General features: G+C 34.8%; 1 protein-coding gene across 1 annotated transcript in view; it reads left to right on the plus strand.

Annotated features, from left to right (window-relative positions):
• The window catches only part of LOC115238599 (serine/threonine-protein kinase tricorner), a 94,756-nt gene extending 79,104 nt beyond the window's left edge, over nt 1-15,652 (plus strand). Inside the window, 9 exon segments of the mRNA XM_029812562.1 lie at nt 8,702-8,778; nt 10,894-11,127; nt 11,820-12,027; nt 12,116-12,233; nt 12,546-12,685; nt 12,781-12,981; nt 13,332-13,484; nt 13,582-13,740; nt 13,837-15,652. Of these exon segments, the coding sequence (XP_029668422.1) occupies nt 8,702-8,778; nt 10,894-11,127; nt 11,820-12,027; nt 12,116-12,233; nt 12,546-12,685; nt 12,781-12,981; nt 13,332-13,484; nt 13,582-13,740; nt 13,837-13,952 (1,406 nt within the window). The 3' untranslated portion in view covers nt 13,953-15,652.
• The last annotated feature ends 6 nt before the right edge of the window (nt 15,653-15,658 follow it).

Here is a 15,658-nt window from a genome sequence, read left to right on the forward strand (position 1 = left end):
TATATATTAAACATTAAATTAAAAGAGAAAAATGGAAACGTAAAATAGTAAAAGTTAATTTAACACTGCTTTTTATATATCTGTAGCGTTCTATAGAACACGGAAGTGTTTGCTATTTTTACGCTTGCAGTTCTACGACTTCTTCGGACCGATTGCGACACACTTACTCTCGATATAATTTGATAGAGTTCTTGGGGGTACACTAATCGGGCCAGCAGGTCACTCATTGATGAACCCATGATCTATTTTTACGTCTATCGATCGGGGAGGCTATTATTCGAAAACAGTATGAATCGGACGGAAGCAATCTTAGAAAAAAAAAAAAAGAGTTTTCGTTTCCTCTCTTTTCAAAAATGTATCTATTTATACGGTATAATTACTTCTTTTTCCAATTTTTTTTTCTTCTATCTTTTTTCTTGTTTCTAAAAAATATTCTTTTGGCCGTTTAAGTTTTTCTATTGAATCTTTTCATACCAATTATTATTATTAAAGATTTATATTATTAAATTATTATTATTATTATTTTTAAAATTATTATTTCCAATTTTCAATTTAAAAAACTCTTTTCTTAATATAAAAATATACCATATATATCAGTTATTTTTTACTGTAAATTCGAAATACTTTAAATATCTATATACGCAATTGTCCAACCGATTGATTCTCGATTAAATGCACTCACCCTTATTTCTTATCTTTATATTTCTTTTATTTCGATTTTCTTGAATATTATTGTCTACTGAAAATAGGTGAGACAAGCAAAGGATCCGTGATCCTCTTCACCAGATCTCGCGCATCCGCCGATCCGGCAAGAAATGCTGTGACCGTTATTTACGGTTATTTTCGCTCCGAGCAAGTAGGTTGATCGCGTGCATAACGCGCGCATGCGATATGTTGTACGCGCTTCGCGAATGACGAGGGATCGGCTCGTCTTTTTGCACCGTAAAATTGATTTTCCGTATCTTTCTTCCTCCCTCTCTCGTTCTCTCTTCGTCGCGAAAGAGAGCCGTGTGAGGACGGAAGCAATCTTAGAAAAAAAAAAACAAGCAAATTATGTTCATAAATCAAAATAATCTAATAATAATAGCCATTACAACTGTAATTTTACTCACATGGTAGCAATTGCTGCAATGAAATAACATGAAATAATATCTGACAGTTTTCCGATGGAGCTATACAAATGCGTTGATTGCGGGAATAATTTCCGTAGCAAAGAAAAAGACACAAATTATATTGTATTTTAATTATATATTTTTCCTTGTATTTATTCAGCATACACGAGATATTCTGCATCTAATTAATGGCATGCAGATAGTAATTAACTTAATGAATTAAATTATATAAAATCATATATAATCGTATATACTTGTCTCATGTCATCAGGAAGTAAAAAGTCTATATATCTACATAATATCAGGAAGTAAAAAGCTTTTCCCACTTTGTTAATGTACACTAGTTAATTAGATATTTTTTGCACACACTCTACTGCTTTTTTGCAGTTGTTTGCATTTCAGCTGTAGAACTTAACATCAATACGATCGTGTCTTATATAACGGATGTCGCAGAGAAGCCCTGCTCCGGTGTTAACCAATAGAGAGAAAGCTAGCACTTTTGTATGTATGTGTATATATACGTACACGATGGCGATTTCTATCGGCCTTGGTATTATATGCTCGATAATCGTGTTACAACATGTCAGAACAAACCGCGTTACATCAGCGACATGAAAATATTTTGCATGAGTGCGTTTATAGAAAATTGTTAAAACACGAGCGATATGACGAAATCTTAAATGGTCAATTAATAAGCTAAGAATTCTATTATGTATTCGTTTATGTATTGGCTTTTGAGATATTGAAGTTTTATTGTTATAGATTCCATTGCTTCATTATTATTTTTATTAAGAGTTTTCGTTTCCTCTCTTTTCAAAAATGTATCTATTTATACGGTATAATTACTTCTTTTTCCAATTTTTTTTTCTTCTATCTTTTTTCTTGTTTCTAAAAAATATTCTTTTGGCCGTTTAAGTTTTTCTATTGAATCTTTTCATACCAATTATTATTATTAAAGATTTATATTATTGTCTACTGAAAATAGGTGAGACAAGCAAAGGATCCGTGATCCTCTTCACCAGATCTCGCGCATCCGCCGATCCGGCAAGAAATGCTGTGACCGTTATTTACGGTTATTTTCGCTCCGAGCAAGTAGGTTGATCGCGTGCATAACGCGCGCATGCGATATGTTGTACGCGCTTCGCGAATGACGAGGGATCGGCTCGTCTTTTTGCACCGTAAAATTGATTTTCCGTATCTTTCTTCCTCCCTCTCTCGTTCTCTCTTCGTCGCGAAAGAGAGCCGTGTGAAATTACGCGTGAGAATCGTCACGTTGCATGGTGAACCGTCGATTCGAAATATAGGTCGAAACTTTACCCTTAAGCAAATTTAGAGAATAAGATCGTAATGGAATTAAATAGAATGTGGGACATTCTCGGTAAATTGATATGGAATTGTTAAAAGCACAGAGGAGATATAGGCAAGAGATTTAGATAGATTTTATATTTTTTTCACGACCGCTTTTTACAATAGTGGAGTATTATTCTAACGAATAATAGATTAGCTATTTCATATGTTACGTTTCACATGAAGAAACTATTATATATGAATTCAAAAAGAAGTGATTTTAAACTTTCAGAGCACTTTTGTTCAATTTGGAACTTTTTAGCTCCCAAAGTAAAAAAAAGGATGATTTAGACCAGTGTTCATCCGAGTAAAACTCTTTTATTCATTCCGAGTAAGAGCGCTTATCTATGAACATTCAATTTTATTTAACGATCCATTTTTTACGGAGATGATGAACTTTGACGTTTTTCCTCTCGTACGCCGAACTCGTCCAATTCTTATCGCGACTTCCTGATGATGTCTCTTTTCGCGCACGCACGCAATAAGCGGAGTAAGTAGATATATGGCTTCTGGGACCGCGGCTTTGTAATCCGTAATGTAATCAAGGTGGATTGCGTTATAATAGGTTGTTGCGTGCTAAACGAATCGGCAAATGTCACGGTGGGGAGCAGCGGAGTTTCGATCCGAAAATTGCGAGATGGAAACAGCGAAATTTTAACGATGCGTTACACCATCACAGTTGCCACGCGAATCTGTGCAAAATTGCGCGGAATCGAGGAAATTGTAGATTGAACGGGGGGATAAAGTCATTTTACCCGTTGCGAAATAAAATCGCATAAAGCTTCACGATTTGTCGACGCGACAATTATTATTTTTTAATCGACGAGCGATTTAAACACGTGTTTCAAAATAACGCCACCCGCGCACGTTTATAAAGGAAAATTACCACTATCGACAGAGTGTCATTTTCTGAATGCACAGCTGCATGGACAGCTTTAATCACGCGCTGACGTCGACATTTTGCGGCGGCAATTATTTGCATGAGTCCGACGAAAAAAAGAAAAAAAAAACCCGGTGCATACAAAATGCCCCGCGGCCGCATAAATATTGGCGACCATGCGGACTGTGTCTGTGTCGCCATTATTTAATAAGCATCAAGGTTGAACATTGCGACGTAAATGTGTGGCATTGTTGCGTACGGCTCCAGGCAAATGCTGTTGTCCCTGTGATTCACCCACGCTTCGTTGCCATTTAAGGACTGGGGACTCGCTTTACGGTTCCTACGTTCTACTTTGGAGACACACATACGATTCTTTCTCTCGAAACGTGACCTGCTGTTTCCCTGAAATTATTGTGACGTGACGCCTCGGTTTATGACGTTTCGATAACGGAGCGCTCACAGTCTGCTAAAAAAATTTGCACATTCTGCATGTATATCTGTATTATATCCAACATTCAGCATACAAAGAGCCTTTGCGAAGAGAGCGAGAAAATTTACCTTCTATATAAAATATAGATTTGAATATATCAGATAATATTAGAGATTATATTATTTTTGAAATAAATTACTTTGTATGATTATTAACTCTATAATAATATAAAAAGAAAAATATAGTGTGCAAATATGTATTACAAATAATACTTTTAACATTTCAGATTCAGCCCTTTTTTTACAAAAATTTAATGAAAGACGATTGTTATAACTGTTTCATGTTAATAAAATTTCTAGTCCATTCGTACTCTGCAGATTTAATTCGTGAAATCTGTTAATTTTTGACGTTAAGTAATTTTATAATCTAATTTTTCAGTATACTTGTGTGTGTGTGTGTGTGTTGTAGAAAAATGAAATAAATCAAATTTATCGATAAAATTTAAACCTGTAAAAAAACTTTTTTGATATCCGCGATATTGTATATAAAAACTTCTACACCATTCGCTCACTGACTCATGACGGATTAGAAATGAGTAAGCGTATATTATAGTTTACATGATAAAGCTGTGCACGCGTGCCTTTATAACTTGCCTTTATAACTTGCCTTTATCACATGTTTAATAACATTTTTGCTTCGCTGTCAAATATTTTTATGCACGTTACCCGACACATTTGGATTTCAATGATCCGTCGACATTTGTAGAATTCTAATAGAATAAATAATTCCGCAATAATTTATAACATCCGCAAGATCGTGCAATCATGATTAATTCTCGATATACGATAGCATATGAGCACACAATGTGTACATTATCCACACGATGCACATGTGTGCTTCGCGTCACCGAGTTTGTTTACACGTTCTATAACTCATGTTACTCGGATGATGGCAATTAATAGACATTTATCCCATCACTTAAAACGAATTACGCCCACGTACGACAGACGCAGAGAGCCTTCCTGAAACATATAGAAAATTTGTACATAAGAACCTGTTGACTTCCAGCAGACTTCCATACATCTTTCACGTAAAGTCATTGATGAGTGAAACTGAAACACGGATGTTACGATATTTTTAACTCAAGCAAACGCGAGTCACCACTTGCAGCATTCGCATGTGTGTTAAAAAATTTAATTACTGACCAATTTGATTTTAGAATCGTTATCGATAACAGTGGATGATAAATAAATGAAGGATAAGATCGTGACAATTATCATAATCTAAAAATTTATATAATATTACTAAACTTGATCTTTATCGTAAATATTTCGTATTTTTATATCTTATATTTAACATATATCTGTAATATATAATTTAAAAAAAAACAAAGAGAGAGAATATGTAATAGCAACATTTAATAAATTAGAATATGAGTTAAACATTTCCAATTTGAATTTGGCTGTTACACGAACGTTCCTTCTGAATTAATAATTTTCATATGAATAGACTCATACTTTCGCATTTGCCGATACGTAAAAGTGCCTGCGGAACCGGAGCAATCAATATCTATCTGGATGGTAGAAGGACAAATGTCATACGTCCACAGGTACATAATATTAATCACTTGCAGATCCCAGAGAAATATTTTTAGTATATAGTGTATATATTATACAGATATTTTTTTCGAAAGTTTCTCGCTAATACGAAGCGACAACGATCGTTTTGGATTCATTTTTGATGTAAAAGCCAAAAATGGAACGCGTCGAATTAACCGAGAAAGCAAACAAGCATCCGCTTTTAATTGAACGCATTGTTTCCTGAGCACGTATTACCAAACGATGATTAGTACGATGTTCGAGATAATTAACGTCTAGTGTAGTTATGATAGCGCGATATTCCTGACACGAACGCGTCTAATCAACGCTCATAAAATAAACCGCAAGGGGAAACTCTCGTATCTGGGTCCACCACGTTGTACCTCGGGCCATCGAATCTTTCTCTGCTGCATTGCGGACGAAATTACATATTAATGCGGAAATGTGGAAATTTCAACTAATTTCTCTGTACGTTGGTTTATCTTGATATTTCAAAGACCTTTTTAGATTTTGAAAAGCTTAATAAAAATCGTCAAATATAATTTCATAGAAGATTCTATCTCGTTAATATATTTACGCGCGTAATATATACAAATATTAATGATCGATGTATTACATCGCGTTTTAGTTTCCCCCGAATATCGATTATATAATCTTCTCGTACGTAGAACTATGTACATTAATTGGCAATTATTTCATGATAATGGTATAGCATCAATATTGTTTGCTAAGTACCGCTGATCCTATTGAATTGAGAATATCGAAACAAATAGATACGCGACAAATTAATACTTTGTCATTAAACTGACAAAGTCTATGTTACAGCCATTGAAACAACTAAATTTATGGGCGAAACACACACAAAGAGAGTTTCTCTTATTAAAATGAATAATATAAAATAACGTAATTATCATTATATATGTATATTATATTTTATAAATTTTTGTATATATACAGATAGAGAAAGATTTAGTAGTGTTATATATAAAATACGGGATGTTTCTAAAAGTTAGTATTTGTCTACTTTCGTGAATATTTATACGAATGAAATTTTTGTAAATGCGTCACACTTACGGAAGCATACAATATTGATGCATTTACGCAAAAAAAAAAAAAAAGAAAAAATATGCAATATCGTATCTCGCAACGGATCTCCTTGTAATTCATTGTATTTGTAGTATCTGCAACATATGCGCGTACGTTATGTATGATTGCGTAATAATGATTCATTCGATGACACCACGCGATGTCCTCGAAATAAGTGTCCCTCGCCAAGAACCATAGTTTGCGTTATGGTAAACACACTTGGCATGTGATTATGAGATATGTCGTTCTTTTAAGCCGGACGAGAGATTTGTCGCTCCATCAATCCGCCTGATAACGTAATGACGCTTCCGTTGTTGCTTCAGATGTATTCAATGAGGACTTACTTTATATAGTATCAAGAATTCGTGCATTTCTACTGCAGCTTTTATATAAATATCTATTATTTCACGCGTGTTCACGCATTTATCTTTTATTGTATAATTTTATTGTGCATTTTTTAAATCACATAATTTATTTATATCAATTTCTAAAACAGTACGATCTTTATTTCTCTTCTTTAAAAGATGCGAGAGCTAAATTCAGAGAGATGATTTGATTAAGATTTTTAATAATTAATAAGAATAAGAATTGAAAGATATTAAGAAGATAAAATATCATACACGCATAACATAATGCGATAGCTACATTATTAGTGATATGACATATTTTTTATTCACTCTAAAAACGACTGTTCTAAATATAAATACCACAAATTTTAATTATTTAAAGCCGTGAAGTTGCAAAGATAACGAGTTAGGATAATAGCTTCGTAACACAATTACGAATTAACGTCTATTGTAAAGCTCTTCGTGGTTGGCGTCATTAACTTAAAAATTTAACATGAAGTCATAACTAGATCCGTGTATTATACGTATAATACTATGAAACACGCAATTAACAAAAGATTGCGAATTCCTTTGAACTACGCGACGGACTTGTTCTGTCGAGTACTGAGTCGTAATTAGGTCATTTTGAGCACCTGTCATGAACCACTTAATTTTCAACTGCATTCAAGTGTCAAAGGAAAGCTAGCTAGAAACAATGTATCGCGATATACCAGATTGGATCACAAGGAAACACATTCCATTGACTTTCTATCTTTGTTAATGAAAAGGAGTGTACTCGTTCGAAGCACTCAATAGTAGGTTTCCTAATGAAAAGGAAATGGAAAATACGAGAATTGTTGTTTATTTTCGTGAAATTATAATTATAATTTATACAAGGAAATATTCCTCAACATTAATCATGGTATAAATATTATATAATTATTTTAATATTATACTTTGTGTAATATATAACTTTGTAACTTGTCTTAAGATAAATGTGAATATGGCGTGTTTATATGAAATGTGCAAGTTGATTTTTTAAATAGTTAAAAATGGTCGGATATGAATCAACTCTTTAAATCGTCTCTATTGATTCTTTACCAAGCTTTAAAATTAAAAAATTTTTGATATATATTTTCTTTCATAAAAAGTCAATAGTTACTCTGAATACATCAGTTAATACTGTCATATCGAATATTGAGGTCATGAGTTTATCTTGTCATAGCAAAAATGATCATCCACGTTGCAGATGAGTGGGATTTATTAAAAACCCTTCAAGTAATCGATTATGTGACGTTTTCACACTTTTTCCCATGTGTCGGTCTTAGAATATAAACGCGCAGTCCAAGCCTATAATAATTGCCCTCAGGGAAATTTACTCACGATGCGTATTTATAATGTTTCGTCATCTTTTGCGGGTGTGTAACTCTTCATCGATTTTTTTATTCTCTGAAAAAGTAGTAATATTCGTACGCAGTGTACGTTACTATGTAATGTGCGAGGTACAAGATAAATCTTTTATCTAAAGAGCTTACCTTTTTATATAAAATTTAAAACGTGGATCATAAATTCGTAAACATAAATATCTAATTTCATAGATCAAAAACATTTTTTTTATCTTTCCATCTTTTCCTTTATATAAATACGAGAAAAAGATATGAAATAGTTTGAATATATAATCATTTTGACGATAATATTTTATTATTATTACTAAAATAACTGACATCATTTCTGGTTCGATATTTCGTTAACGAGTTGTCAAGTTATTTAGTAACGAAGATGTCATTCACCTCCCATCGCCCTCGTTCTGACCATATTTTTATTGGCAACATACATAAGAGATTGCGTTAGGATTAGTGTCAGGAGATGTTAATACTTGAAATTGATGACAAGTAGTGACCTTCTTTCCTTGTCTATTGCAGGGGTGCTGGAGATGGCGGCCACCGAGAGCACGATCCGATTTAGTGGCCACACGTTGGACAAGGCGACCAAGGCCAAGGTGAGTTTGAGTTTAGTTCCAACTTGATTATTTTATTAAGATAGCAACTATTCTGCTCTATATATCGCCGTTCGTCAATCCATTTCGCGACAGATGATTTAATATATATCGAGTGTTATAGAATATTGACATGATTACAAGACGGCGTTTCTTGATTCTTGATTCTACTAATTTTGAAGATATTGTTTTGCAGAGATAAAATTTGGATAAACAAGATAGTTGACATTTAATAACTTGATAATTATAAAAGTCAATTATTTTTTTTATTTGCTCTATTAACGAAAAATAAAACTATTATCTGTCTGGATTCTTTCAATTTTTGTTTTGTGTATAAAAAATACTTAGTTTTTACAGTAAACAATACTGTAAAGATGTTTGTATCTGTAAATTTTCGATGAAGGAGAAATCGACGTAAACCGATTAAACTTTCTTACTAACTTAAACGCTTTAATAAATTGATATATTTTATACAATTTTTCTGTTATTTATAGTAAAACTTTTGCATCTTAATAAATTTAATTTGAGGTCATGTGTTGTTAAAAGACAGTCGGTTAAAAAGGTTATTGCGGTATAGCTGATAATTTAATATTCGAGTTCTTAATCGTCACTACTCTGCAAAAAGAACCTTGAGATCCAAGTACTTTTATATAAGCAAGAGAAATGTAGGTTAACATCGGGATAATTCAACCGTCGTGTGTAAAGGCAATACCGACGAATTGTGTTGTTAATTAACGGTCGCCATTTTTCAACAAGATAAATATTACAATGCTCTATATATCCACGTAACTAAATTTAATTCATTAGTCACTATTCAGATATAAATGTTATTAAGTTATTATAGTTAATAACATGATGAATTCGCGATTTTACTTATTTAATATATTGTTATAAATAAATTTATATGAATAATGTACAATAATTTTTATTCGTGATATTTTCGCAAATCTCGTAAAATGCTTTAATATTTTGTAAAATATATATTTATATTAAAACATCAATCCGCTTAATAACATTTATATCTGAATGTCGAGATATTTTAATATTGCTATAGAAAAATATATATTGTGATAGTTGAAAAATGCTTTCTTGTGAATTTAATTAGAAAAAAAAGCGAAATATAATATCGATTGCGAGTTAATGTTTGTGATGAATTATATGTTTTCTACTGAATTGCGAAATTTTCCACTTTAATTTGAAACACTTGGCAGTTAATGACTACCTACGTTTTTCTGAGAAAAATTACCAAAAGTTGCCCAACTCTTCCTATTGTTACTCAACAACGATTGCTCAACATTTGTTAATTATTGCCGAAGATACACGATAACTTCGTTGATAATAAGCATTGATCATTGCAGAAAACAATTTCTTATCAGATATTAGCGTACTTGTGCGGACTTTTAAATGATATGAAGAAAGTTGCTATAAGTTTCAGGGAACGGGAAAAAGTCGGAGAATTAGAAACAATCGAGAAAATTGCAAGAAACTTCTGGAATTTGCCACTCCAATGATGTGGAAATCAAATAATATCGCATTAATTATCAATAATCATAAAAGTTTTCATATATTGCAAACATCACTATAAAAATTGTTAATAAATATATTTTAAAAATAATAATAAGAGAAACATAATAAAATTTCCTTCATTTTATTTAGTTTTTATTTTTGCTCTTTTTGAAACATGAATTTTAATTTGGGAGAATTATAATATCAGAGGTATGCACATTAGTAAATGGAGCTAGAAATTTAATTAAAGTGGGGTTTTAATTACAATTATTATTTTAATTTGGAAAGAACTCAAGAATGACATACTCTGGAAAATTCAAGAATTTTTACAAGTTTTATTCTTTACGACGGTTATTCTAACGAAAAATAACATTGGCACCGAAGTGTCTCGCGACAGTGAATGCAAACTTGATCTCGGAAAGCGTAATAATCGCACCAGCTGTGAGACAGCCGCGCGTGGCCAGCGGAAGTGGTTTTGTTGTGCACGAGATAAAACATTATCGATCGCGTTACGTCGAGCTCTCGTGACGAGAGGAGGAGAATGATGACGATATCATGCGGGTTTGATACAATAATAATCAAAGCATTGCATGTACGTTTTGCCTCTTGCAGGTAACATTGGAGAACTATTACAGCAATCTGATAGCGCAACATATCGAGCGGAAGCAGAGGCTGGCGAAGCTCGAGGAGTCCCTTAAAGATGAGGGCCTCTCGGAGCAGCAGAAGCAGGAAAAGAGGCTGCAGCATGCCCAAAAGGAGACCGAGTTCCTCCGACTCAAGCGGTCCCGGCTCGGCGTTGAGGATTTCGAGCCCCTTAAAGTCATCGGCAGGGGTGCCTTTGGCGAGGTAAAGAAGGAGCGATGATACGTAATGATGCTAATGAGCGAGCGAGTTTCGGGAAGTCTGGTGTTAGTTTAATTACAAAATTAGCTGCGGTTTGAGATATAAGCAATTTCGAAGCGCAATTCCTCTGCGATAAAATGAGAACGAAATCTGAGAGACTTGTGATATCGTGCATATAATTGATGTAACTTATTATTTTTATTTTAGAGTAGTTTTAGAGTAGTTTTAAGTAATTTGAAAAAAATAAGGCGAAGAATGAGTTTGATTCTAATTAGATTATTTTCCAGATATAAGTTAGATAGTCTCTCGCATGTTATAACAAGTTGCAATATTTATTGACACTTCTTGATTTAAATGGCATCTTGAATAATATATTCATTGTATGCGTGACATACATAAATTACTCGCAATTTACATGACAATTTGAGCACATTAGAGATGAAGATTGAGCTTTACAAAAATTACAATAATAACGGAAATACGAAAGAGGCTCTCACAAGCAATGATCACGTCCACACGAGAGAGCGAAATTATCTTATTATTTCTCAAGAAAAGTAGTACTTCTCCTCGCTTCGCAAAGCAAGTGGAATCCCTTTCACACAAAAAATCTGAAATTAGAGAATGCTTTTAATCATTAGCGACAGGATTCTTGTCGGCATTTTCACTTGAAACGCCCTCCTCTGCGAAATAAATAGGTGAGACTCGTACAAAAGAAGGACACCGGACACGTGTACGCGATGAAGATCCTCCGGAAGGCGGATATGCTCGAGAAGGAGCAAGTCGCGCATGTCAGAGCGGAGAGGGATGTTCTCGTGGAAGCGGATCATCAGTGGGTCGTAAAAATGTACTACAGTTTCCAGGATCCTATAAATCTCTATCTGATAATGGAGTTTTTGCCCGGCGGTAAGTCTCATTATCATTGATCATCGGCGATGAAAGCAAAGGTGTTACCCTTGAGCGTCGCGGATATTTAAACTGAGATGAATTATAGGTGATATGATGACGCTGCTCATGAAAAAGGATACACTTTCCGAGGAGTGCACGCAATTTTATATTTCCGAAACGGCGTTAGCGATCGATTCCATACACAAATTAGGTTTTATTCATAGGTACGTCCGTTAAAAATCTATTGCAGTTAGCGAGTAAATAATTTTATTAATAAAATAAAATTGCTTACAAATCGTTGATTTAAATCTTTCAAAATTGTTTTACATAAATATGATTATCATAGATTTTTCAAAAAACTTTACGGTTATTGTTCTTTAACATTTATTTAATATTTTAGTAAAGAACGTTACACAAAAATTTTTGAATTATACTTAATTTTATTTTTGTTCATCTAACATAAGGATATATAATACTTTTGCGCGCGAATTAAAAACAAAAATAATCCTTTATATTAATTGAATTATATTTTACAGAGACATCAAGCCAGACAACCTGTTGCTGGATGCACGGGGCCATATAAAACTATCCGATTTTGGGCTGTGCACGGGTCTGAAGAAATCGCACAGAACTGATTTCTACCGGGATCTGAGTCAAGCGAAACCTTCCGATTTCAGTAAGTTGCATCATTGCTCGCGTCAAACGGAGATATTTGCATAACGTCGATGATGATGATGATTTAACTTATACCTCGCCCTGTGTCTCGCGCAGTGACATCATGTGGGAGTGGAAGCGGTGGCGCGATGGACAGCAAAAGAAGAGCCGAGAGTTGGAAAAGAAACAGGAGAGCGCTGGCTTATAGTACGGTCGGCACTCCGGACTATATCGCGCCGGAAGTATTCCTACAAACAGGTTATGGACCGGCTTGCGACTGTTGGTCCCTAGGAGTTATTATGTACGAGATGCTTATAGGTACGATGCCTTTAGTATTTTCCGTTTTTAAATGCGTTTAGATTGGCGAATTATCGAGAAAAATAATCGGCATGGCTGTTAATCTATTTATATTAATTAGTACATGGAAACTCTTTCGTCAAACCATATATTAGTATGTAAATATTATATATTATACTGCATATATAAATTGCGCGTTTTATAATAATGATTATAACACAATATTGATAATAATTGTAACGTTATATTGATTGTAAGATAATTGTAAAAGATGAACGCTAAAGCGATAAGAGTTCTGAACGGTTTGAAAAACATCTGTATACGCTGAGGAACTAATCTGATACAAATTGATAACAACGTGATTATTTCAGGCTATCCTCCGTTCTGTAGCGAAAATCCACAGGAGACGTATAGAAAAGTAATGAACTGGCGAGAAACGCTGGTATTCCCGCCGGAAGTTCCCATTAGCGAAGAGGCTAAAGACACTATCATCAGATTTTGCTGCGAAGCCGACAGAAGATTAGGTAATTCATCGGATTTTCGTCTCGGAATTATTAAAATTTCTCCCATGGCGATAGATCTTATCGTAAAAATAATTCTTTTATTATGATTATTCTTCAGGGGCGCAACGAGGCATTGAGGAGCTCAAATTGGCACCCTTCTTCCGCGGTGTCGATTGGGAGCACATTAGAGAAAGACCGGCCGCCATACCGGTCGAGGTGCGATCCATCGACGATACGTCCAACTTTGACGAATTTCCAGACGTGAAACTGGAGATACGTATGTGCTTCTTTTCCCGTAACGTTACCATTACATTCAATATTTGTGGAGAATGACACACTTTTAATCGCGTCCTTCAATTTTATCTCGTTACAGCATCCGCGCCGATGCCACAGGACGGCGAGGTAATATACAAGGACTGGGTATTCATCAATTACACTTTCAAGCGCTTCGAGGGTCTGACGCAACGAGGCACACCGACCAAGAAATAGCAACCCCTCACTTCCTGCTCGATCATCAGCGCCGCCATCGCCAATCAGCAGCTGGCTGATATGATCGAAATTCCGGCCTTGGTACATCATCCTCATCCGACGCCGTCTACGGCAACGGTGTCGCGCATGGCGGATGGTTGATTGTCTCGCTCTTATTGTATATACATGATGAGCACGGATTGAACGAGCGCAACGTTATCACGAATATCGATGATCGCGACGACAGCGAGCGATGATGAACAGCTCGGTCAGCCAGGCAGAGAGACGAACAGATTGATACGGGAGAGTATAGTGATAACGATGCACAAATATCGCACGCCTTATGCGTCGATAACGATGCGATGCGCGATAAGGCGACGCAAACGAAGTCTTTCGTTTGTCTAACTTACGATGATTTTCACAGAAATATTCATCGAGGATCATTATTCCTCACTTTTATCGTGCCGCGGAGAAGGCGTTTTGTGCAAAGTGTAGCATAATAAGCTCTCTGTGGTAATGGTATTAAACGAAAACGATCAGAGGGAGCCTCGGTACCGTAGTCTCCTCACAGTTCACGTACTTCTTATTTATCTGTGCGACGTGCATCGGAATGATATTTTATCGGGGAAATGTGTACTCGTTAAAAGTAACGTCTGGCTAAGCTCTCGAACCAAGCTCTCTTTTTCTCTCTCCTCTCTCTCTTTCTGTTCGAATGTTGTATTTATAATTAACTTTCTGTGATATATGAAGTTGTTGAAAATCTCTGCTATCTTTGGACCTTCTTGTCTGTTAGCGGATGCTTTATTGATGTTGTATATATGTGAGCAATTGTATTTCGATTTATCTTGAAAATTTAAGAGTTGTTGCGATGTAAGTTGCGGGTGGGATTTTATATTATATATATTTTCGCGCTACTTTTGAGAGCTTTGGCCTGTTCACGGAACCAAGGAATTAAACGGTACGACACGCGCGAAGCTTTTCATCTAAAAAGTTTCTGATATGTTTTACACATTTTATCATTAAGTGATTTTAATATTATGTAATAGTACTCTTCGGGTACCGGGTCTCTCTCTCTCTCTCTCTCTCTCTCTCTCTCTCTCTCTCTCTCTCTCTCTATCTCTACCTATCTTTTTCTTATAAGGCAATAATAAACATTTTTAGTCGTGTTTTGAATACACGATAAAGGATACTAGGCTTTAAAAGATACCGCAAAAAGGCGTAAAAAAGGAGAAAGAAAAATACACTTGTAAGATTCAGGGCTCCTTCGTTGCCTTATTAAGGTTCCTAACAGACAGCCCAACAAATCCGTACGTTTAAACGTAAAATAGATGAGCCAGACAAGCCACTTTTCCGAAATGAAAAATGATAAGGAAACGGAATCGCAGTGTGTTGCGACGATATGTAGAAAATTGCATACCCACATATACACATACATACACAAACCGACACATCCGTGTGTTTTAACACTCTGTGGAACCGGATACTTTTCCTTTTGATTGCACTGTGAACAATTTTACGATTTACATTTCGTAGTTTTGCTGACATAGCCAGGGCACCTTGGTAATAAAATAGCGTAATAACGTTAAAGACTAGATAACACTTAAGATAACAAACATACATACATACACACAGAAGTACCTATATACTAAAAGAAAGGAGATGCACGCGCGCGCGCTCGAAACGTAATTACATTGTGGATAATATAGTACATGTATAAAAACTCTCGA

This window comes from Formica exsecta, unplaced genomic scaffold (assembly GCF_003651465.1).
Source record: "Formica exsecta isolate Colony F162 unplaced genomic scaffold, ASM365146v1 scaffold352, whole genome shotgun sequence".
NCBI classification, from domain to species: Eukaryota; Metazoa; Arthropoda; class Insecta; order Hymenoptera; family Formicidae; genus Formica; species Formica exsecta.